This window comes from Leuresthes tenuis, unplaced genomic scaffold, assembly GCF_036924035.1.
Source record: "Leuresthes tenuis unplaced genomic scaffold, fLeuTen1.0.hap1 SCAF_12, whole genome shotgun sequence".
NCBI lineage: Eukaryota > Metazoa > Chordata > Actinopteri > Atheriniformes > Atherinopsidae > Leuresthes > Leuresthes tenuis.
In genome coordinates, this window is record NW_027325366.1 from 32,602,620 (window position 1) to 32,628,298 (window position 25,679).

The window sequence follows — 25,679 nt, forward strand, 5'->3', positions numbered from 1 at the left end:
CCAGGCACCATGACGTCAGACTGAACCTGTGAGCCCAGGAGGCTGGGATGCAGCTCATCTCCGAGGTTTAACTCGCGGGCCTTTATTCCGGCGTGGAGCCTGGGCGCCGGGGAGCTGCGTGGAAAAGAGTGCATGTTTACAGTGACTGAACAGAGAGAATGGTTTCAGAGTGTATATATTTGTGTTTTATCTGAAGTTAACTTACATCACCGCATGCCTGCTGAAACAAAAGAAGAGTGAACAAAGCTGAGAGTGTGGATCAGACTCATCGAACCTTTTGTTGAATGTATTTATTTGTTGTGGTTTTCTTTCTTCTTCTGTGGTAGGATGTTAAAGAGAAGGCGTCAGAGATGAGTCGGGTCACGGGGAGTTCCCACATGACGAGTCGGCGTCCGATCAAAGCCCCTCTGAGCTGGTTTGCATGTCACTCTATTCCTGTCCTGTGTAGCAATCGATTGCCTTAAATAAACTGACCCGCTCTGTGCTCACGGCTGCAGACACTGATTACAGACCAGGTGAAGCACATTCAGGGGGAAGCTTTGCTCTGAGGCCACTAACCTTTGAGCAGGCAGGAGCTGAGATCTGTGGCCGGCTTCTTTGGGGATAATAGATCCGGGAGAGAAGCATCAATATGACAAAGCTGCCCCGTCTGTGGTGATCAGCCCCAAACCGGCTGAGCATTTCCATTCCATCACTTCTGGTTAATCTCCATCAAGCTACCTGCACACAGCCGGTTTTAATGTGTTACTAGTTTAAAGGATCAGTAATACGTGTAATCGGATTACATCGTGTGTGTTCGCTCGGTTTTGGTGGAAGTTAGAAAGAAAACGAGTGGCTCAGTTGCATAAATGAGGTTTTCTGTAGTTTTTCAGCAGCTTCCTGAATTAAATACAAACTCAAACGTGTTCTCAGCGCCTCAGAGGTGAAGTTCATGTTTAAAACGTATCCCACAGAACACGTTTCCCTGTGGAGGCTTCCATACACTGGCCTGGAAAAGGTAATATCTGCATTAAACAGCTCGGAGTACTCCACCAATTGAATTTCCTTTCTTCTTCTCTCACTGGAAAAACGAGATAATGGCCGATGAATCTGCAGCCGACTCATCTCTCACTGAAAATCAATTAGAGAAGGTGGCTTCCCACATAAAAAGAAGGTAAAGCTTCAGCTGTCAGAAGGTTTTAAAGTCCTTCCTGAGTGTTTGTTCACAGGAAAGCAGAATGTCACCAGCTCTCTATGCCTTTAAAAATCAAATCAAAAGGTGAATATGAGTCAGCTTCACTGACACAAAGAGCTGAGATTCATCCAGCTTTCTCTGCTTTTCCTTTCCTGAGAGCTCACCGTGTTGAGCTGCCGGCTGCAGAGTATCTGCCTCAGCTAAGCTGAAGCTGCTGAACCAGGAGACTCAGGCAGAGACACCAAGGAAAGGAGCTGAAAACAGATGAGACCTTTAAAAAGGTCCCATCAGAAACTGAAAACACTGACGGATCAGCTGCTCTTACGGGTTAAAACATCCCGGTGTGTTGGTCAGTCCCCAGGAAAATGTGTAGTTATTGGGGTTAAAATCGAGCTTCTCTACACCGGCACACTCAGGGATCCCATCACTCCTGCATGTCAGCTGGACTCAGATGGTCCAAACTTCCATCTTTCTGCATCTTTCAGTCAAACCAGGAAAGTGTTTATTAAACTTAAAGCGTTTCCAGACTGTATAAAATCCTGATTTTCACCGTTAAAGTAGCTCAAAGATGGCGTGAATTCCTTCTAAAATCATCTAAACGTGCTGGTTGTCCACAAGCAGCAGCAGACAGAGGATTCCTGTGGATTTACCTGAAAAACCATCAACATAATGATTCATTTTAGCTTTAAACAGCTGACCAAACGCTGCGTAAAGCTGCTCATTTCTGGGCCTCACAGTTTAAAGAGTAGAAGGGAGCTCCTGCTCTGTCACACCTGTGCAGCAGAATCAGAGGAAGTTCATCTTAAAGCAGCCTCACCTCAGTCAGAGCTGCGGTTTGGTGTGATAATGTGCCGCCTCGTTAATTACAGAAGCATCTGTTTCTGCTTCTGGGGCAGCCTCAGCTGCCTCCTCCCTCCTAACCCGAGGTGGAAGAGGCTCCAGAGTCCCGGCCGAAGCCATCAGAAGTGACTCTGAGAGAGATGCAGTGAATGTTAACTGTGATGTGGTTCAGGAACAGTGTGGATCGAGCCCTCTGCTCCCCTCAGGGTCAGAGCAGCGAGGTCAAGGGCAGTTATCCAGGATCCGAGCGAACTGAGGGAGGCTGAAGGATCGATATGCTCAGCCCCTGCGGTGTGTCACCCTCACTCATGTTAGCTGTTGGCCTTTTGATGGACAAACTACCAAATAAAACAGACCGAGTTCAAGGTGCACTTTTGTCATTTCTTTCTCTTCACCAACACGGACAAACGCTCACAGCTTTGGTGGTTTTCTGCTTCTGCTGTGTTCAAACTGGATATTTGAGCTCTGTGATGGCAGCTGGGATGAGCTGCAGCCCCCATGAAAAGTGAAGTTCACACTGACTCCAAACAGCAAAGAAATACTAACGTCCGACTTTTTAAGTAACTATGAAAAGTTATCTGTTATTCATGTTGGTGGAAACGTAATTAATGATGAAAAAACAACCCAACATGTATACGAGGGTTAAAATGATCCGTTTTTTAATCGAAAACATCTGTTTTATGCCTGAACATCTGTTAAAATAACACTTATTATGGGAGGGATCACATGGTGGCAACACAGAAAGCAAAGAAACACCTTAATTCAGGATAAGAAACATCTTAATTCAGGATAAGAAACCTCTTAATTCAGGATAAGAAACCTCTTAATTCAGGATAAGAAACATCTTAATTCAGGATAAGAAACATCTTAATTCAGGATAAGAAGCATCTTAATTCAGGATAAGAAACATCTTAATTCAGGATAAGAAACATCTTAATTCAGGATAAGAAGATGGGAATAATTTTAAATGCTGGACTTGAATCTCTTTGGACTGTGTCCCTGTGAGGTTCCTTTAGATTATGTTTGTTCTATAGGCTCAAAATGAATAAAACTGAATTCAAATTTAAATCTCTGCTTTGAGTCAAAAGTTAAAGAATTGGTTAAAAATATCAGGTGCAATCTGGCAAATGTTGGACCCGTTTGCAGCCGAGATGCTTCCAAGAAAGACCATAAAACATGATGTGTTGAAGCCTGCTGAACATGCAGGCTCAGCCTCTTCTGAGCTAGGCTAAAAGCTAATGGTGGGTAGACCTGAGTGATCCAGAACTATGAAAAATTATCTGTTATTCATGTTGGTGGAGACGTAATTAATGATGAAAAAACAACCCAACATGTATACGAGGGTTAAAATTATCCGTTTTTTAATCGAAAACATCTGTTTTATGCCTGAACATCTGTTAAAATAACACTTATTATGGGAGGGATCACATGGTGGCAACACCAGCAAAGCAAAGAAGCATCTTAATTCAGGATAAGAAACATCTTAATTCAGGATAAGAAACATCTTAATTCAGGATAAGAAACATCTTAATTCAGGATAAGAAACATCTTAATTCAGGATAAGAAGCATCTTAATTCAGGATAAGAAACCATTTAATTCAGGATAAGAAACATCTTAATTCAGGATAAGAAACATCTTAATTCAGGATAAAAAACATCTTAATTCAGGATAAGAAACCTCTTAATTCAGGATAAGAAACCTCTTAATTCAGGATAAGAAACATCTTAATTCAGGATAAGAAACATCTTAATTCAGGATAAGAAGCATCTTAATTCAGGATAAGAAACATCTTAATTCAGGATAAAAAACATCTTAATTCAGGATAAGAAACATCTTAATTCAGGATAAGAAACATCTTAATTCAGGATAAGAAACATCTTAATTCAGGATAAGAAACATCTTAATTCAGGATAAGAAACATCTTAATTCAGGATAAGAAACATCTTAATTCAGGATAAGAAGCATCTTAATTCAGGATAAGAAACAGCTTAATTCAGGATAAGAAACATCTTAATTCAGGATAAGAAACATCTTAATTCAGGATAAGAAACATCTTAATTCAGGATAAGAAACATCTTAATTCAGGATAAGAAGCATCTTAATTCAGGATAAGAAACATCTTAATTCAGGATAAGAAACATCTTAATTCAGGATAAGAAGCATCTTAATTCAGGATAAGAAACCATTTAATTCAGGATAAGAAACATCTTAATTCAGGATAAGAAACATCTTAATTCAGGATAAAAAACATCTTAATTCAGGATAAGAAACCTCTTAATTCAGGATAAGAAACCTCTTAATTCAGGATAAGAAACATCTTAATTCAGGATAAGAAACATCTTAATTCAGGATAAGAAGCATCTTAATTCAGGATAAGAAACATCTTAATTCAGGATAAGAAACATCTTAATTCAGGATAAGAAGATGGGAATCATTTTAAATGCTGGACTTGAATCTCTTTGGACTGTTTCCCTGTGAGGTTCCTTTAGATTACGTTTGTTCTATAGGCTCAAAATGAATAAAACTTAATTTAGATTTACATCTCAGCTTTAAGTCAAAAGTTAAAGAATTGGTTAAAAATATCAGGTGCAATCTGGCAAATGTTGGAGCCGTTTCCAAGACTTTCATGATTCTTTCTTACTGGGGGACCCAGTTTGTAAAGAAACTTTCAAAGTTCTGGACAAAAAGTCTAGTTAAGGAAACTATTTTTGAATATATCTTACTTTCTATCATGACCCCAGCCTCTGGTGGCTGCGACACGCTCGCCCTGCAGCACTTTGACAGGATTCACATGGATGTGATGCTTTACCGTTCGATGGCCCGACATCTGATACCGGAGCGTCAATAAGTCACAAGATCAGACCTCGATTAGTCAGCTGATCGTTAGGAGGGTTTCAGTCCTCACAGACTTTCTGGCACCAAGCTGACATACATATGTGGACATAGATATATATCCCTGAGGTAAATTCAATTCAGTTCAACTCAATTCAATTACACTTTATTAATCCCTGAAGGGAAATTATATCACTGCTGTATTGATTATTATCAAAGATCAGCTGCTGCTACAGACAGAGAACCAAATGAGATATAAATCAGCTGACAGAGAGGAAGGTGTGGTAGGAACCTTCAGAGGTCTCCATCAGGGTGTCGGGCTGTTGTTTCTGTAGCTTAGCAACAACTCAGCTGATGATGTCACACACAGCGTCAGCAGGTAACTCAGGTGAACTCTCAGCAGACAACATGGACAGAAACTCACAGCCAGCAGTTCAACATCTGGGCTGCAGAGACGCTCCAGGATTCCACCATCTGTTGTTAACCAGCTCTGTGATCCTCCTCCTTTACTGTTAGCGCTCTGTCTGCAGTCTCTGTCTGCCCGGATAGTCTTAAAGCTGAGCAGAGAGCTGTTAGAGTTGTTCCTGCAGCCAGGTCCAGGATTCCACCATCTGTTGTTAACCAGCTCTGTGATCCTCCTCCTTTACTGTTAGCGCTCTGTCTGCAGTCTCTGTCTGCCCGGATAGTCTTAAAGCTGAGCAGAGAGCTGTTAGAGTTGTTCCTGCAGCCAGGTCCAGGATTCCACCATCTGTTGTTAACCAGCTCTGTGATCCTCCTCCTTTACTGTTAGCGCTCTGTCTGCAGTCTCTGTCTGCCCGGATAGTCTTAAAGCTGAGCAGAGAGCTGTTAGAGTTGTTCCTGCAGCCAGGTCCAGGATTCCACCATCTGTTGTTAACCAGCTCTGGGATCCTCCTCCTTTACTGTTAGCGCTCTGTCTGCAGTCTCTGTCTGCCCGGATAGTCTTAAAGCTGAGCAGAGAGCTCTTAGAGCTGTTCCTGCAGCCAGGTCTCTGCCTGATATTCCTGCTGTGTCCTCATCAGGGCTCCGAGCTCGTCCATTTTATCCACCAGAGATCTCATATTTCCCCTGATGATTAAAGGAAGAAATGCTTTAAACTTCCTCCTCCTTTCTCTCCACTTTGTTGCTGCTCTGCATCCTAGACGTCTCCTCTTCAACTCACCTGGATTTGACGTCTTATTTTCTGGCATTACTCGGGCTTTGAAAAGCTCAATTAGCTGCTGTAAACAGCTTTCCCGTGGCCGTGGTTACGCATCATAAAAATAAATTTTCACCTTTAAAGTCGATGCGAGAACATCCCAGCTACCACAGCAGCTCTTCTTCTATGGTGCTTTAGCCTTTCTCCTTTTTCACCTGCTTTTGTATCAGTGCAGCTCTATATCTTCATCACGTTAGCACATGTTAGCACACGTTAGCACATGTTAGCGCATGTTAGCGCATGTTAGTGCATGTTAGCATACGTTAGCGCATGTTAGCATCATAAAGCATCTTATCAGTGAGGGAAATTAACTTTTAACATCTCAGTCTGAGGACACTTCATTCAACCACCTCAGAGTTTGTGAAGCATTTCCAAACAGCTGGTTTGTCGCTGTGAATACTAAATAAGAAGGAATCTGCATGTTGCTGTGGCTCCTGCTCAGCTACTGATGTGTGAGAATGTCAGTGAGTACCGATAAAGACACAAACCTGCCTGTGTTTATTCTTCCTTTGTGCTCAGGTTCACCCGGCAGTTACTGTTAGTCTCTGATGACATTAACTAGATCAGAGCTGCTGTTATCATGCATCCAGGGTGAACCAAAGTGCAGGCGTCCACACCTGGTGTTAAACTGCTGCCTCCCCAGCTGTGACCACGGCCAGCTCTGAACACAGATAAACAGCCGACATCACAGTCAGCCCTCAGCTACCAGCAGGACATCAGCTTCTTCTGACGCTTCTGTGAAGCCGCAAATACATTTATTCACTGAAATCCATCATTTTCCAGACATGAACACATTTCAGATTCACTTCGGGTCATAAAAAGCACATCTTAGCAGTAGTTTTGGCCCTTTTTCTCTCCCAAAATGGTGAAGCCAGCTGACATTTACTTTTCCAAAGCAGGTTACCTGTTCAGGTTTAACAGATGCCTCAAAAGGGAATAAATGCCAAAAGTCAAATTTCTTTGTGAAGCACTTTAAAAAACATTAAACCGCATTAAAAACCAATTTAAGGCACAAAAATGTATGAAAAAGACAAACTGCAACAAAATTTATAATGAAGCTCAATAAAAACAAAATTGTTTCACTCTTACGTGGAATTAAAAGCCAAGAAAGACCATAAAACATGATGTGTTGAAGCCTGCTGAACATGCAGGCTCAGCCTCTTCTGTGCTAGGCTAAAAGCTAAAAAAGGCTAAAAGCTAATGATGGGTAGACCTGGTTGTAAGAGGTCGGAAATTTAAAACAGAGCGAGCCTATTAACTGCCTTATAAGTCAATAAATGGAGGCTTTCATGGTTCCCAGAACACTTTGGTAATCCTCTTCTTCTTTTAATCCCACCACAGGCTAATGTTTTGTAGTTCAGAGTTGCTTTTTTTATTCTCAAAAGACGAGTGATCACCCTCCACTGTGAGTTATATTTCATGAAAACGTTTCTAAAGCAGTCCTTCTGAACATGACTGAACTCATAACCCGTCCTTCCACGTTTGCACTGCTGCTGTGAGCCCGTTAGCATGCCTAAGCACATTACCCACTTCAGATGGCCTAAAGCCTCAAAGCAAACAAAGCAACAGTTGACGATGAGCGATAAGCTAATTACATCAGAGCAAAGGGAAGTGTTTTATCAGCTCATTGTCATTTGAGTAGTTCGATCAAGGCGCTCTTTTGGTCCCGATCTGTGGCCCGGTGACTCTGCCAGAAGCAGAGAGCGCAGAAGACTGAATATGTAACGATGGAGGAGGCATTGTGTAAAGACTGGGACTGAGACACTGAAAGAAAGCATGGTTATACAACTCCCAGCCTCACAAGAGTCTGCCTTTGGCAAGGCTTCTTGAGTACGGCTGCTAAGATAACAAGGCAGGAATTATCTCTCAAAGTGCTATTAATAGCAGGCAAGTCACATCTTGTCCCTCAGTGAGAGCATCCTGCGCCTTCAGGCTATTCTTTCCCATTTTAACTCTTTGAAATGTGCATTTTGACAGACATTTGCAAGCTGGGACAGACAAGACTCGCAGTTAAAATGCTCTGAAGCACTCCTGTTTCATCACAGTAAATAATATTCTTACTGCCGTCAGAATAAAGGTCAGACGGATGAGGAAAAGATCCATTTTTGTCCAGCATTCATGTTTATTCTTTACATTTTCATTTTGGCCTTTTTTTCCAGAGTTAAGTATGTAATCTCCAGCAGCTCGACTGCCTCGCTGGTGTGGAGCTTCCGGTCATCCCAGTGAACTCTGAGCACCGACTTTTAAAGGCCAACGTCACGACTCTGTGCTCAGAAGTTTGTTTGCAGGCGCTCTGAAGGATTGTGCCACAGCTTCAGAAGACGTCGTGGAAAAGGTTTCAGACCTTTATTGCCCTCCTTATCTCGGATTCAGGCTGCTGCTTCTTGCAGAACAATCCCCATCTGTCAGCGCTGTACAGTTGCATTGTGGGTAATGTAGGAGCAGTTTTGACACGTCAAAGGAGTGCAGTGGTTGAGAGGAGGGCGTCTGGTTTGGGAACCTCAGGGTTACAGCTCAGCTTTTTGCAGATGATGTGATTCTGTTGGCTTCTTCGAGCCTTGACCTTCAGCCACTGATCAGCACCTCTGTACAAAATCAGATCAATCAATAAACCGTTCAGCTTGCTGTCATTGAACTATTACTGAAGCACCAACTTCTGATCCGAATGTTCTAGTCGATTACAGTCCAATATCCAACTCTAAAAGGCACGACAAGGTGGTTTTAAGTCGACTAACCACTTATAGGCAGAAAAAGGGTTCACATAAAGAGCCTTAGTCTGGATTTATAACCATCGTACTGAAACTGCATTAGTTAAAGTTACAAGCTATCACCTCTTTTGTCTCTGTGCTGGTCCTGTTAGAGTTCAGTGCTGCATCTGACACCATAAACCTCAACGTCTTATTACAGAGACTTGGACATATCATTGGTATCAAACTGGTTTAAAGGGGAACTGGTATTTTTCAACGTTATTTCTGGCATGAAATACCAGTTTGGTATCACAGTTTGGTGAAAGTCGGCGTCCTTCAGAAGATATTTAGATAACTGGAGATCCATATAACGGAGTGAACGGGGCTTAGAGGATGCAGCCTCTAAATAAGGCATTATCTGTCTTTATTTCAGCAATACTTTAAGAAGAATCAATGAATGAACGTGTGCTATAGCTCTGTTAGCTCATAGCTGCTGTTATGTGGCTACTTGCAGCTATAGGAGAGCTAACGGAGGGATTTCTACACAGGCACTCTACTGGGACCACTTCATCCACACGCCCCCCTGCAGCACAGCTCATTCACTCCGGTAAGAACGTCCATCTTACTCAAAGTCGTCGTTCACGTTGTCAAAATCTGATAAATATCCTGCCATGTTGCACAAAACTATCAGCAGCAAACTCTGTGTGAAGTTAGCCGACTGTCACAGAGCACGGAGTGAATAAACTGTGCTGCAGGGGGGCGTGTGGATGAAGTGGTCCCAGTAGAGTGCCTGTGTAGAAATCCCTCCGTTAGCTCTCCTATAGCTGCAAGTAGCCACATAACAGCAGCTGTGAGCTAACAGAGCTATAGCACACGTTCATTCATTCATTCTTCTTAAAGTATTGGTGAAATAAAGACAGATAATGCCTTATTTAGAGGCTGCATCCTCTAAGCCCCGTTCACTCCGTTATATGGATCTCCAGTTATCTAAATATCTTCTGAAGGACGCCGACTTTCACCAAACTGTTCTCAGTGAGTAGATGAACGTATTTCATGCCAGAAATAAGGGTTAAAAACACCAGAGTTCCCCTTTAAGTCACATTTGTCTGATTCATTCCAGGTTGTTCGTGCACATCACATGTCCTCCACACATACCAGAGTTACTTATGGTGTTCTAAAGGGGTTTGGACTTGGAGCTACTCAACTTATTCCTGCTTTTAATATCAGGAAATGTGACATACTGTATATGTCCAATGTTATGCTGATGACACCCAACTCTATTCATCTGTTAAACCTGAGGAAACAGTGACAGACGCTCCAGGCTCCTGTTGAAGACATCAACACCTGGATGACTTGCAGTAATTAGCTGAAAATCCAATAAACTGCTTCTTTTGAACTCTTTTGTTTATTCTATCTGTGAACCAAGTTTGTTCTCTTGAAGCAGAAACATGTCATCCAGGTAAAGATTTATTAAGTCTGTTTCCATCCGTTATTACATGCATAAACACTTCTGTTAACAACTTAGAAAAGTGAGTCTAACAAGTTTTTTTTGCACAATTAGGGATGTTTTTTTTTCAAATATTGGCAGTTCCATCAACTTTTTCTGATGCACAACTTCTTAATGCACAAAGGTCTGCTCCCATTTCCTCTGCTTCTCCCGACTCCTTCATTTTACACTTGGGCTGGTAGGATAAGTGCCTCTTTTCTTTTGGGCATTAAACCACAGTCATCTAGCCATCTTAAATCCATCCTAATAAAGGTAATTTTACCTTACCAAGGTGGGGAAATTGGGATGGGGCCATTGCTTCTGACTCATCTATTTTGTTGATGTTTTTCTCATGATCTACAGTTCTTAAAGTTAAAGTTCTAGTTCCAGTGCTCTAGAAATGCAAAGAGGTACATCTACAATTCAAAAACAACTGTAACTCTGCCTGTTGTGTGAGATTATGTCTCAGGGTCAGAAGCTCCAAAAACCCTGCAGCTGCTGCTTCGTGATGTTTTTCAGGTAAAATGTTAGCTTTGAATCTCAAAGCTGCGCCTGACTGTCTGAGCTGAAGTGCAGCCATACGCGGAGGTTTTTGTGTCCTCACCTTGCTCAGTAAAGATCAGGATTAGCCTCCATCGCTCAGAAGCTTCTGACCTGGTCGTTATGTCAGTGTCACACTAACCTACAGTAGGAGTCTTGGAGAGGACAGGAAGTCAGGGCTTTAACTCTCGCTCTGTCCTCACGACGCCCACTGACAGTCACCCAGAGGGGGAGCTATGTACACAAGCAGCATGTCACCCTCTGCATATGGCCCATTTATTTAAGGAAAGAGTAAAAACAGCAACACAATGTGTTCCCTCTCCAAACGCCTCCAAGTGACCACCCACCACATCCGCAGCAGCGGAGAGGGCCGAACGCCAGACCTGCGGGCGTTGCTCCTGTTTAACACACCTCACATGCACAGTTGAGCTGGTATGGGATCGTTTTACAGCACATAATGAAAGACAACCTGTTTGCCTTTGGCCTCAGACCTTTGCGATAACCAGCGATGATCTATGTGGCTGCTGCGTATGTGCATGTATCTCTTTCTATTATTGCCTCTGCAGCGGCCTCATAATCTCTGTATCGTGGCTGTAAGGATTTGTCGGGGATTATGGATTCAATACCAGCTGCTCGTATTAAACTCTGAGTGACATTCGCAGCCAGATAGAGTTTATACGAGGGTTCCTAATTTGGTGACGGAAATGATAACGACAAAGGTTATTTATTCATGGCCTCTAACCTTTGAGTCCTTCATGCATGTATTTAAAAATGTCCTCATGATTGTGGAGACTTGGACATGAATTTAATGTAATAACTGCAGGTGTTTGACCTATTTAGGGCCTATAAGAAAGTTTTAAATAGAAGCAATTCCACTTTTTATCCTCTGAGGAGCATGAATGTACTCAGCAGATATGATGTCTCTGGCTTTTTCTTTGGGCCATCACTAAACAACGGCATTCTTCATCAAGGACGAACAAATCTCTGAGTGTTTTAATCATAAGAAGACAAATGAGGGATGTATTTACTGTTCAACAACAGAGGAGCTGGTCTGCAAAGTTAATCACCCCCTTCTGGCATCAGTCAGTGTCTGACCAACCATTTTAGGAGTCTTTAATTATAACCAATTAACTAGATTTAGAAAATTCATCAGACTTTTAGCAAAACTCTGATGGTAAACTTGTAGGAAATAAAGGAGTAATGTTCGTTATGCTATGGCATTATATCAGCCTTTCATCCCTATAATTAATTCAATACATTTTCATACCTATTGTCCACATTAATCCGCAGTCATTTGCGTCACTCTTTTGAAAGACTAATCTACTACGCTGTTAAATTTAACTCTGAATGCTCCTAAAGTACAGGGTGTCAAAGAGCACAGTTAATAACCGATTTGTTCTGACAGTGTAATGATCTATCATTATAGTGCACAGAAAAGTCCGCATGACACTGACGTCGAAGTGTAGGTTTGATGTTCGGTGTATTTCCAGCGCTGCTGGCCCTTTAACAAACCCGTCCTGGCAGCGACGATTGAAAAAATGTGAATGAAATCCAGCCATTCATAAAAATAGGCCACTGCCGAGCCGTGATTGGTCGCCCCGCACCTCATGCATAAGTCAACAGCAGCGGAGACGCCATTGGCTGCTTTTCCAACTGACAGGTTCCACCCACCAATCAGCGTGAGCCTCTGCGTGCCGCTCGAGCCCAGGGGAAAACCGACCGGGCCATTAACGAAAAGCTCAGTCAAGTTTTGTGAGTCGAAGGAGACGCTTCAGTTTATCAAGTGCGCAGACGACTTCACGGCTCTCGACACGTTGTATTTTTATTTCTGGATATTTCTACCGCATTTTATCGACACTGAGGACGTTTGTAAACACAGACTAGGTAAGCTGCAATGTTTATTTCGGCTACAACTTGCTTTTCGGAGCTCTTTTGATGTCTTTGTAACGTGTTTTTTTGACTACGAACCAGTGCAACGCCATCTTATTTAAAGATATTTACTTTGGCAACCATTTTATAGCGACTTATATCGGCGTGGATTCGCCGCCCTGGTATTTTAGCCCTGCGTTTGTTGTGTTTGACCCCTGATTTATCTGCGTAGACATCGGCTCCGGCTTATCAGCGCGGTCAGGCGACTGTTTGTGATTTTTTTTATGAATGGACGGGACGTTTTTCCCCCCTCTTGGTGTTTCCACACGGATCGAGTTTCACTTCATTGAGAAAAACAAGGGAGGGCTGGGTGGGTGGGGGATGGGCGGGGAGGAGGAGGAGGCGGCGGGGGGGTGTCGGGTGAACTTCGTCCCCCCGCTGGTGGCCCCCCAACCTCGGCTTAAAACACACAAGTTTAGCCGTGTACGTTTTGTCCTGTTCGGATAGAAGTAGTTCTAAATTACGCAGCACTTAAATTTACGGACTTTTTTATTGACCCTGAAGCGGTTAAGTAGGTAAGTTATATTGTTTGATACGTTTAGGGACTCTGCCACAGACTGTTTTTTTCATTGCCGAAGGTTTAACCTAATTACGATGTTAATAATGACAGAAACTAACTTTTTAACACAGTTCAGGCTGTCACACGAAGACTTATAATTACCTAATCAGCATCCAAATAAATCTCAAAGCTATTGTTGGATAGATATTTGTGTTAAAGTAATATTTGCCTTAAGGTTGCATGAAATGTTCCAGCCTTTCTTTGCGTGATTGTAAATGAAAAGCAAAAAAAAGCTGTTTACTGAAGTTGGTTTTGGCCGACAGCCCCACATTTTGGCTCTCAGAGAAGCTGTATCTGTAATTATTGCCTAGAAGCTATCATTTATTCATCATCCATTAACAGGAGATAAAGCAGTGAGTCATATCACTGCTGAAAGAGAGGAGGGCAGCACTTAAGGGAACTTATAGTATTATACAGGGGGGAGCGGGGCGCTCTGCCAACTGTAACACCAGTTTTGTCATCCAACAATAGATTCAAGCCTCTTGAAGACGCTAATCGGCTCTCTGACTGGCCCCTTTTTCTATCTCGTTTGGTCGGCTTTGTGATGCAGAGCGTGCCACAGATTCTGGAGAGTGGGCAGCATCTTTGCAAGTGTTTTACTCAACATCTCCAAGCTGATTATGGTGGAAAGTCGTGGCCACTGGTGGCCGGAGAGCGGCTTATGTAAGGTGTTCCTTAACGACGGCCTGGTTCCACTTAGCGGGTTCAAAGAGCTGTTTGTTGGTTAAATAGAGGGCTGAGAGAAGATGGTGGCCTTGTTGTAGCATCAGAGGATGACGCGGGCGCACGTGCACGCGCGTTCTCGGGTAATGGCGCTGGGTTTGGGCTCTGGAGTGACCTGCAGGTGAATTTGGCTGTCAGGTGTCAGTGTTTCTGGAAGGTTTCTCACGTCTGAGCTGCTTCTGAAGCCTCCCGTGTCTCTCTGCAGGGACGCTGAGCGCGGCGCTGTCGCTTTAAAGCGAACACCTCCCCCTCCCTTCTGGTACTGCAACCCCCCCCCCCACCAATCACAACATAACATGGACGGATTCTACGACCAGCAGGTCCCGTTCATGGTCCCTCCCAGCGTAAGTGGACACCCGGCAGCATCGTAACGTCTCCACGTCTCGTGGTCACTGCTCACTCTTCATCTTTTGCCTCCCAGCAGCAGAAGTCTCGTGTGGAGGAAGCGTCGCACGGCAGGCCTCTGAGCGACAGGAAGAGGAAGTTTGTGGACACAGAACTCGCGCAGGACACAGAAGGTAGCGTCTCCACTCAGTCGGTCCACAGGTGTTCGTGTCTGAGGGCTTTCAGCTAACTTCTTCCTCTCTTTGACTTCCAGAGCTCTTCCAGGACCTCAGTCAGCTGCAGGAGATCTGGATCGCAGAAGGTGAGATTTCCATCCTGTTCACCTGTAAAATCTGAGGAAAAAGCACCTCGTCTGACTCTAAATGGTTGACTTTTCTGACATTAAGCAGCTTTTGAAATTAAACTTTAACTTGGCCGAAGGGTCGACTGTTGTTAAGAGCAAAGTCCTGCAAACTGCTGAGCAGCACTCAGTGTTTCAGCTTGTTTCGCTGACATCTCGCACCTTTTCCTGCTCCTCCACAGCCCAGGTGCCCGATGACGAGCAGTTCGTCCCGGATTTCCAGTCTGACAGCCGTGAGTACCTGATTCCTGTCCTTCCTGCTTTGTTTGGCTTCTTGTCGGCTCGACAGAGAGCTCTTCTTCTTCTCCGGCCCACAGCTCAGGGAGAGGCTGCGCTCCTCTTCCCTCCCCCTCTCCATCTCCTCCATTTTGAGTTTAATCAGCCGATTGGCATGGGGCATCACATGAGCCAAGCTCCTAATCTGATTTCACACTTTCCCGCACACAGGCCCGGCTGCTGCTGCTGAACTGGGCAGGATTCCAGTGGATAGGGCTGCCTGTTACAGTCCTGCTCCACAGAACCTCGCTGCAGCCTGAGGGAGATGTTTGGATTGTTCTCAGTGGAGCTTTTCATGGCTGCCTCGCCCCCCCCCGTCCCTCTGAGTTTATGTTTTGGTCTGATGCGTGGGAGGTGGAGACAGGGTGTGGTTCTGTCTTTGTTAATGTGGTTCAGCGAGCTGCAGGCTGACCTCCAGGCTGCAGAGATGTTATTGAGGCTGATGCTTTGGCAGGTTTTCAGTCCAGGTTTGAGCCCAGTGTTCAGTGCAGTTCTGCAGGTCCTGATCCAGCTGCTTCATATATTTCCATGAACACGGGAAACAGCTGCAGTGATTTATTCCAACATGAATCTGAGACAGAAACAGAGTTTTTTCTCAGTTCTCAGCAGCTTTAAAGTGAATCTCTGGTCTGAGCTCCTTTATTCTCCAACACAGCCTGAACCCTCTGAGACAAGCTTTCTGTCATTTCTTTAAGGAGTCTTCAGGAATAGTTCTCCAGGCTTCTTGAAGGACATCCCAAAGCTCTTCTTTGGATGTGGGCTGCCTTTTGTTCCGTTCTCTGTCAGATGATCCCACACTGCTTCAATAATGTTGAGGTCCGGGCTCTGGGGAGGATTCATCCCTCCATAAGACCTGCTGCCACTGATTTTCAGTCCACTTCTTGTGTCATTTGGCACAGCTCAGCCTTTTCTCCCTGTTTCCCTTCCTTAAGAACGGCTTCTTGACAGCCACCCTTCCATGGAGACCATTTCTGATGAGGCTTGGGCCAACAGTAGATGGATCAGCTGAAGGTCCAGATGCATCTCTCAGGTCCTGTCAGGTCACAGCTGGATTTTTTCCTCTTTCTTAAGGACATCACTTTCAGATCCTGTTCATCTGCTGTAGATAGTTTTTTAGGCCTGACACTTCTTCTTTTGTCCTCCACTTGTCCAGTTTCCTCAAATGTTTTAAGGACACACTGCACACCATGCTGAGATATGCCAAGTTTTCAGCTAATAGCTCTTTGGGAATCACCTTGTTGCTGCAGAAATCCTATTTTCTGTCTGTCAAACTGTGTTTTCTTTGCTGTTTTTCATAGATGCAGCTAAAGAAATGGGAACAAATGATGTGTCTTTGTGACAAAGTGCCTAAAGATCCAGTTTAAAACGGCTTCTTTGCTAAGTTGTCTGTTCTGTGTCGACACAACACTGGTTCATCCCTTGAGTTAGGAGCCTTTTTTCTGCCTGAATGGGTCAAAGGTCAGAGTTCAGTGGCTGAACAAAGAAAAAACACTGAAAATGCTCAGGAACAAGGACTGAAGATGAGGGAAAAAGCAGAAAATGTCCAAAGAAAAACTGTGAAAGAGCTTCAGAAAGCTGCAGAACAGTTGATCAGGACACTTTAAAGGCTACAGGAGAGTTTTTATTTTTTATCCATCAGAGGAAGAAAAGACGCCTGATCTCCACTTTGTGAGGAGCGTGCACGGGGCAGCTCACGTGCACGCTGTTAGCCTTCAGCTCCATCAGCTTGCTGATTTATTCGTCTCCTGCTCCTCTGCGCTCGGGGATCCAGTTTCTACGTGGCTATTATGTGGCGCCCCGGAAACTGCAGCCAGTGTCTAATGGTTACAGGAGAAAATCATTCGCTGCCATTAGATTCCAGCCGCTCCGATTCATGGGCCCGGCGCTAATGGGAGTCAGATGAGAGCTCTGATGGCGGCTGCAGCTAGCGCCGTGCTGCCGTTCTGGGCGTCATTAGCGCCGGTGCCGGGTCCAGATGTGGTGAAGACCGGCTGATATCTGGAGTCTAACGCTCTGTGATCCTCTCCCTCTGCAGTGATGTTTCATGGCCCGCCGCCGGCCAAGATCAAGCGCGAGCTGACCCCCCCCACAGAGCTGTCCCCCTGCCGGCAGGACAGGAGTCCCATGCCCTACGGAGAGAAGTGCCTTTACAGCTACAGGTGAGCCCCCCCGCCGCAGTGTGGGCCGGCCGAGGCGCCGTTCTGCTGGTTAACCGCCCCCCCTCTTCATCCACAGTGCCTGCGACAGGAAGCCCACCCCCGGGTTCAAGCCGCTGACGCCCCCCCTCCACCCCCGTGTCGCCCTGCGGCGCCGCGGCAGCCACGCAGACCCCGCCTCCACACCCCCATGTAGCCAATCCAGCCCCGGGTCGGCGTCCGCTGCAGCAAGCCCCCCAGCAGGGCCTCCCAGGCCACAGCCCCCCCTTCGCCGTGCCGTGCGCCCCCGGCAGCCAGGATGCGAGCAGCTTCTCACCTGAGCACAGGTGAGCCTCCACAGCCGGTCTGTCTGTTTCAGCCGGGCTTCTCTTTCTAAACCCCCCCCCCCCTGTGTTTAGGTTCCAGAGGCAGATGTCAGAACCATGTCTACCTTTCCCCCCATCCGAGGGCCAGGCCCGCCCCCAGTTCCTGCCGCAGCCCCCCAGCAGCCTGCCGCGTGACGGCCGGCCGCCGTACCACCGGCAGATGTCGGAGCCCCTGGTGGCCGTGCCCCCCCAGGGCTTCAAGCAGGAGCTCATCGACCCCCGATACAGCGAGCAGGGCGTCCCCGCCATGGTCCCGCCCTGCCCGCCGCCGGGGGCTCCCCGCCAGGCTGCGTTCCACCCCATGGCCATCAAGCAGGAGCCCCGAGACTTCTGCTTCGACTCTGGTGAGTCCGGCTCCGGTTCTGGTTCCGGTTCCGGAGTTTTAAAGTCATTTTCTGAACGTTTTGGTTGTTTTTTAACACTTTAAAGCAAAGAAAAACGCTTTTTTCCTCTTAGTTTTACCTGCTTTTACTAAATGTTAGAGCAGGAAGTAGCTGAGAGCTTTAAAGAGGTCGTTTCTGCAGAGAGGAACCGGTTCTGGTTCTGGTTCTGAGTTTTAAATCCCTTTTCTGAACATTTTGGTTGTTTTTTAACACTTTAAAGCAAAGAAAAACGCTTTTTTCCTCTTAGTTTTACCTGCTTTTACTAAACGTTAGAGCAGGAAGTAGCTGAGAGGTTTAAAGAGGCTGTTTCTGCAGAAAGGAACCGGTTCTGGTTCCGGTTCTGGTTCCGGTTCTGAGTTTTAGTCATTTTCTGAACGTTTTGGTTGTTTTTTAACACTTTAAAGCAAAGAAAAACGCTTCTTTACATCTTTTCCTCTCAGTTTTACCTGCTTTTACTAAACATTAGAGCAGGAAGTAGCTGAGAGCTTTAAAGAGGTCGTTTCTGCTCCGGCCCGGCCCGGAATGTGCCGGCTCGGCCATGTTTGCTCTTGGCAGTCGCACGCTGCTGTGAGTTTTAACGCCCTGTGAGTTTTAGCTAACCTGCGCAGTCAGAAGTGGGTCCTTCAGCCGGGCTTAAAGTGGGCGGAGCCTGGAACAGATGTGGGCGGAGCCTGGAACAGATGTGGGTCCTCTCCTGAAAGCCTCCACAGACGCCCACGCAGCCAGCTGCTGCCCTGATGCATTAACTTCCTGCATCTGCGCTACTGTTTGCGCCGGTTCCTTCGGCGCTGGGCGACCCGGCCGGTGATGTAATAATAAATCCTCTTATGCTCTCACGGCCTCTAAGTCCCAGCGTCACGGCGGCCCCGAGCCGCTCCTGCTGCAGTCTGAGGGGGAGATGCAGGCTTCAGATTGATCTCTGGTTGTCTTATCAGCAGACAGGAAGCAGAGTAATGGTCTGGGGTGGAGGGGGGGGGGGGGGGGGGGGGGGCGGCATACAAAGCAGAGACGAACAGAAGACAGATGCCGGCCCCTCGGGGGGGAAGGCTGGTGCTGCTTGATTGTCATTGAGATTTAATGCAGCAAACATGGTGCTAATCCTGTTTAAGAACATGCGAGAGGCTCTTTATTCTGATCGTACGTATGTGGGGGGGGGGGGGGGGGGGGGGGCTGGACTCTTCCACCCAGCTGCTGGAGCTGGAGGTGGCGGCGGGATCATTAAACCAGCTGCTGTTGACCTTGTAACCCCCCGAGGTGGAAACTTTTGGCTCAACTCTGCTCAGAAAGACTGAGATTTCTGTTTTTCAGAGTTAAAACTTCCCGTTTTAGTGTGATTTAGAGCCGTTTAACGGGCTCAGAACTCCCACTTTTCTGTGTTATCGGCCAGTTTAACTCGCCTCTGCAGAAGGAAACGGCTTCCCTGAGCAGTGGCGGCGTGCCGCGGTTCCCACGCCGTGTTCTTAGCTCATCAGAGTCACAGTGAGGTCACAGAGGAGCGAAGGCCAAACATTTTCCAACGTTAGCTCGGGTGAAGCTTCAACGCCATCCGTCCTGCGAGGCAACACGAGTACCTCAGCTGGACGCCACCGAGCCCAACAACCGGGCTCCGTGGCGTTCTGAACATGTCCGCCGGCTGTGGTCAGGAAGCTAAATTTAAACGCCTGTCCTGTGTTTTTACAGAAGTGCCTAACTGCCAGTCATCGTTCGGGAGGAGCTTCTACCAAAATAACCACGAAGGTGAGTCCAGAGCGCCGCTGTCAGCAGCTCAGATGGTTGTCATGGCGCCGCCGCCACCTCCGGGGTGACGGCGGCTTCCAGAGCTGGTTGAATCTGATCCTTCTCTCTGGTTTCAGGCTTCTCCTTCGACAGAGATCCTCAGCTCTACTTCGACGACACGTGTGTCGTCCCGGAGAGGTTAGAAGGTAAGACTGACGGCTCGCCTCCGCCTCACACTCCATCCCTCGCCACTCTGAGGCTCACGTACTCCATCCCTCGCCACTCTGTGGCTCACGTACTCCATCCCTCGCCACTCTGTGGCTCACACACTTCATCCCTCGCCCTCGCCACTCTGTGGCTCACACCCTCCATCCCTCGCCGCTCTGTGGCTCACACACTCCATCCCTCGCCACTCTGTGGCTCACGCCCTTCATCCCTCGCCACTCTGTGGCTCACACACTTCATCCCTCGCCCTCACCACTCTGTGGCTCACGGCCTTCATCCCTCGCCACTCTGTGGCTCACACACTCCATCCCTCGCCACTCTGTGGCTCACGCCCTTCATCCCTCGCCACTCTGTGGCTCACACACTTCATCCCTCGCCCTCACCACTCTGTGGCTCACGGCCTTCATCCCTCGCCACTCTGTGGCTCACACACTCCATCCCTCGCCACTCTGTGGCTCACGCCCTCCATCCCTCGCCACTCTGTGGCTCACGCCCTCCATCCCTCGCCACTCTGTGGCTCACGCTCTCCATCCCTCGCCACTCTGTGGCTCACGCTCTCCATCCCTCGCCACTCTGTGGCTCACGCCCTCCATCCCTCGCCACTCTGTGGCTCACGCACTCCATCCCTCGCCACTCTGTGGCTCACGCCCTCCATCCCTCGCCACTCTGTGGCTCACGCACTCCATCCCTCGCCACTCTGTGGCTCACGCGCTCCATCCCTCACCACTCTGCGGCTCACGCGCTCCATCCCTCGCCACTCTGTGGCTCACACACTCCATCCCTCGCCACTCTGTGGCTCACACACTCCATTCCTCGCCACTCTGTGGCTCACGCACTTCATCCCTCGCCACTCTGTGGCTCACGCCCTTCATCCCTCGCCACTCTGTGGCTCACACACTCCATTCCTCGCCACTCTGTGGCTCACACACTTCATCCCTCGCCGCTCTGTGGCTCACGCCCTTCATCCCTCGCCACTCTGTGGCTCACACGCTCCATCCCTCGCCACTCTGTGGCTCACACGCTCCATCCCTCGCCGCTCTGTGGCTCACGCACTCCATCCCTCGCCACTCTGTGGCTCACGCACTCCATCCCTCGCCCTCGCCACTCTGCGGCTCACGCACTCCATCCCTCGCCGCTCTGCGGCTCACGCACTCCATCCCTCGCCGCTCTGCGGCTCACGCACTCCATCCCTCGCCGCTCTGTGGCTCACGCACTCCATCCCTCGCCACTCTGTGGCTCACGCACTCCATCTCTCGCCACTCTGTGGCTCACACACTCCATCCCTCGCCACTCTGCGGCTCACGCACTCCATCCCTCGCCGCTCTGTGGCTCACGCCCTTCATCCCTCGCCACTCTGTGGCTCACACACTCCATCCCTCGCCACTCTGCGGCTCACGCCCTTCATCCCTCTTGCAGGTAAAATCAAGCAGGAACCGTCCGTGTACCGTGACGGACCGCCCTACCAGCGCCGCGGCTCCCTGCAGCTCTGGCAGTTCCTGGTCACCCTGCTGGACGACCCGGCCAACGGCCACTTCATCGCTTGGACGGGGCGCGGCATGGAGTTCAAACTCATCGAGCCCGAGGAGGTGGGTGTGGCCTGCAGCCGCCACTCTGCGCCTGCTTTCAGGCGTGAGTTTAACCGCCTGTGGCGCTTTCTTTCTCCATCAGGTGGCGCGGCGCTGGGGCATCCAGAAGAACCGACCGGCCATGAACTACGACAAGCTGAGCCGCTCGCTGCGCTACTACTACGAGAAGGGCATCATGCAGAAGGTAAAGGCACGTCCCTCCTCGCTGTTCTACGGGTCGACCCAAGCGTGAGACCCGCCGCTCTGACCGTAAAAACGCCTCCTCTCCTCCTCAGGTGGCCGGCGAGCGGTACGTGTACAAGTTCGTGTGCGACCCCGAGGCGCTGTTTTCCATGGCGTTCCCCGACAACCAGAGGCCCAGCCTGAAGGCGGACCCGGACAGCCTGCCGGGGCTGGACGACGACACGGTGCCCCTCACGCACTACGACGACGCCGCCGCCGCCTACCTGCTGGACGCCGGGGAGCAGTGCACGGCGGCCCTGCCCTTCCCCGACGGCTACGGCTACTAAAGCGAGCGCAGCCGTCCCGACGCACGACACACACGCACATGCAAACACTCCCAAAGTCTCTCCTGGCGCCCACTCTTAAAATCCAGAGCGGCCTTCGTGGTCGCGCTCCCTGGAAAACCTGCAGAACTCCGGCGAGGCGGAGAGGGAAGAACCTGCGGCCGGGGGAACTGGACCCCGGCGCTCCAGGGCTTCCCAAAGCAAAGCCGAGGGCTGCCGTCGTCACGGAGACGAAACGAAGCGAGGTCACAGGCCGCCGCTTCTACAAGACTGCAAGAGTTGCTGCGTCTGGTTTTTGTGACAATCTGCTTTTGGTAGAAACAATCAAACATTTCCGGTCAGCTCTGCTCCGGCTGGAGCTGCCTCCTCTGGCCCCGCCCCCCCACCTCACCACGTCCGGCTCCTCCATCAGTGAAAGGGCTTCGATTTGCATCCAAACCCAAACATGCACCACATTAGCAACACGCCACTCGGTTTGTTTCCTGTAGATAGGACGCCACCTTCTCTCTGATTTCTGTCCAGCTGTAAATGTTCTGCCTCCAAGCGCTCCTCCTCCTTTCCAAAAGGGATTCGGACTCTCGTGCACACTCGTGCACGCTCCTGGCTCGTGTAAAGTAAGCTCCGGCGCTGTTTTCCTCGCCGTCTCCGGCTCCTTCAGGACGCTGCATGCAAACGCAGCCGGACGCCGCTGCCAGGCAGCCGGAGAGCTCTGCCTCGCTGCATGTCCACATATCGCTTTTCTGTCTCTGGACACAGATCTTTGTGATATTCTGCTTTGTTTTTTCATTGCGTGTCTGAACGGGGGCGAAGACAAACTCCTATAAAGTATATTTTTGCTATAAGGCTGCATTTGTTTGGCTGTGATGTAACGTTCAGGCTCTGGTAGATGCGCTCCTTTTTAAACGCTGTTTGACCACGGACTGATTCCGGCCCGGTTCTGGCTCTTTCTGACGGTCTGGGTGAGAAAATGTTGTAAACTGTGAGTGTGCAAAGGCCAGAGCTGCAGCTGAGGATGATCCGGCCCGGTTCTGCTGTACAGGCTTCGGTCCCCTCCCCTCACAATGTGTTTCTTACACTGCTGAGTTTCTGATAATCTGTACTGGGTACAATAAACGCTCCTTAATGCTTCACCGCCTGCAGTCCTGCTGTGTTTCATCATTTCTTGCAGTCAGCTGACTGGCGGCTGGCTCTGGCAGCCCTGACCGGCCTGATGTCTGAGTCACATGCCTCTCCTGACTCCTGCTACATTTCTGGGTAAATGATTGTTCTCTTCCAGCTAAACATGTTGAGCAACGCCTGGTGAAGGCAGGTGAGGTCTTACTGGAACGTTAAAGCAGTTCCAGAGTGTGAAAGCACTGATCTGCTTTGAGAGAACAGCAGAAAACCAACAAAGCTGCAGAAACATCTGGGAAACAAAGGTTTTTCTGACACTTCTGAGGCTTAATTATACAAAAAATCCGACTGACTGAAAGCTCGGAGCACGTCCTGAATATTAAAGTATGTAAAACTGACACAGGGAGGTTAAAGGAAGCCGTCAGCTGACAGAACTCCAGCCAGTTAGAAAGTGAGAGCACTTTAACAGCGAATATCCTGCTGAAATGAGCACGATTCCCCTTTAAAAAAGCAGAGCTTCGTTTCCTGCAGCCGGCTCGGAGCCACGCCGTCGTATTAAGGGCAGAATTTGGTTTGTGATGCAGGAATAACCTGAAAAACACGTCACAAATCGGTTTGTCTGCTGTTCTTCCCCCGCTGATGTTGTCTTTTGTACAATAAGCTCAGATTTTTCCTTTAAATTCAGATCTCAGTCCATTTCTAATACTTATAACCAGATTTTGAACATATCCGTAAAAAAAAATCAGTTTTTTAATGAGTTTCAGTATCAAAAACGTCTTTTTTAGCAGTACAGAGACGATTAAATTCCACTACACAAGACTCCAATGCGTTATAAACGCTTCACTGAATATATTTGGTAGTTTCTTAATTAGTTTATCTTTATAAATTAACCAAAAGAAGCAGAATAATTCCTTAATTAGCAGATTTTGCCTTCAGAGGTCTGGTTTAATCAGCTTCTCTCTCTTCTTCTCCAGATTTAACAGTTTTTAGCCAAACAATGGTCTTAAATTAAATTTCTGGTCCTGCTTTAAAGATCAATTATGTCACAAAATGAGAGTTTCTGCTGTAACGATTTTCCAGAGCGGCGCCCCCTGTTGGCGGCAGCTCTGGACACGCTTCGACTTTGCAAAAACTCAGATTTCTGAAACGTTTTGAAAGAGGAGACGTTGAGGATGCAGAGCAGGAAGTTTAAAGCCTTCCTTACCTTCATCATCATGAGAAATGTGAGCTCAGTGGTGGATTAAAAGCTCTGATGAGGACACAGCTGACCTCTGACCTTATCAGAAATCAACTTCTTGTTTGGCTGATACTCTCTTTAACTGCTCTGCAGAAAGCTAAAACAAACTGTTTTCATGGACAGTGAGTGAAAATGGTTCCTTGTTTTACTAAAGGTTTTACGTGCTGTTAGAAGAAGTTGTTGCAGATATTTACAGCCTGAGTCGAAGCTCATTTCCTTCCACTGAAGCTGCGCTCCGGTGGATTCAGTTGACTCTTAGCGACAGGACTGAGTGAAAAAGTCTTTCTCATGGCTGGACTTTAGCTTTCTGAGCTCACCAGGGTTTAGCTTCATTTCAGAGACAGAGTTTAAACCCAAGCTGGGCTCTGAGGACAGGGAGCGTCTCCAAACCGTGACGCTGATGCATCGGTCGCAGGTAAAATAAAGCGGCTTGTTGTCAGGTCTGATGTCTGCCTCCCTGCCCTGCAGCCTCTCCTCCTCCTGCAGCCTCTCCTCCTCCTGCAGCCTCTCCTCCTCCTGCAGCCTCTCCTCCTCCTGCAGCCTCTCCTCCTCCTGCAGCCTCTCCTCCTGCAGCCTCTCCCCCTGCAGCCTCTCCTCCCCCTGCAGCCTCTCCTCCCCCTGCAGCCTCTCCTCCCCCTGCAGCCTCTCCTCCCCCTGCAGCCTCTCCTCCCCCTGCAGCCTCTCCTCCTCCTCCTGCAGCCTCTCCTCCCCCTGCAGCCTCTCCTCCCCCTGCAGCCTCTCCTCCTCCTCCTGCAGCCTCTCCTCCCCCTGCAGCCTCTCCTCCTCCTGCAGCCTCTCCTCCCCCTGCAGCCTCTCCTCCTCCTGCAGCCTCTCCTCCCCCTGGAGCCTCTCCCCCTGCAGCCTCTCCTCCCCCTGCAGCCTCTCCTCCTCCTGCAGCCTCTCCTCCTGCAGCCTCTCCTCCTGCAGCCTCTCCTCCTCCTGCAGCCTCTCCTCCCCCTGCAGCCTCTCCTCCCCCTGCAGCCTCTCCTCCCCCTGCAGCCTCTCCTCCTGCAGCCTCTCCTCCTCCTGCAGCCTCTCCTCCTGCAGCCTCTCCTCCTGCAGCCTCTCCTCCTCCTGCAGCCTCTCCTCCCCCTGCAGCCTCTCCTCCCCCTGCAGCCTCTCCTCCCCCTGCAGCCTCTCCTCCTGCAGCCTCTCCTCCCCCTGCAGTCTCTCCCCCTGCAGCCTCTCCTCCCCCTGCAGCCTCTCCTCCCCCTGCAGCCTCTCCCCCTGCAGCCTCTCCTCCTGCAGCCTCTCCTCCCCCTGCAGCCTCTCCCCCTGCAGCCTCTCCTCCCCCTGCAGCCTCTCCTCCACCTGCAGCCTCTCCTCCTCCTGCAGCCTCTCCTCCACCTGCAGCCTCTCCTCCTCCTGCAGCCTCTCCTCCTCCTGCAGCCTCTCCCCCTGCAGCCTCTCCTCCTGCAGCCTCTCCTCCTCCTGCAGCCTCTCC

At 48.6% G+C, this 25,679-nt stretch overlaps 1 protein-coding gene across 1 annotated transcript; it reads left to right on the plus strand.

Annotated features, from left to right (window-relative positions):
* Positions 1–12,499: 12,499 nt before the first annotated feature.
* etv5a (ETS variant transcription factor 5a) lies at positions 12,500–21,983 on the plus strand. Its single transcript, XM_072397535.1, is given in 14 exon segments — positions 12,500–12,660; positions 14,193–14,331; positions 14,409–14,505; positions 14,586–14,633; positions 14,855–14,905; positions 16,984–17,107; positions 17,184–17,226; positions 17,228–17,430; positions 17,503–17,813; positions 19,533–19,589; positions 19,706–19,774; positions 21,210–21,379; positions 21,462–21,563; positions 21,655–21,983. Coding segments are annotated over 13 exon segments (1,557 nt in total). The 5' UTR covers positions 12,500–12,660; positions 14,193–14,283; the 3' UTR covers positions 21,889–21,983.
* Positions 21,984–25,679: the final 3,696 nt, after the last annotated feature.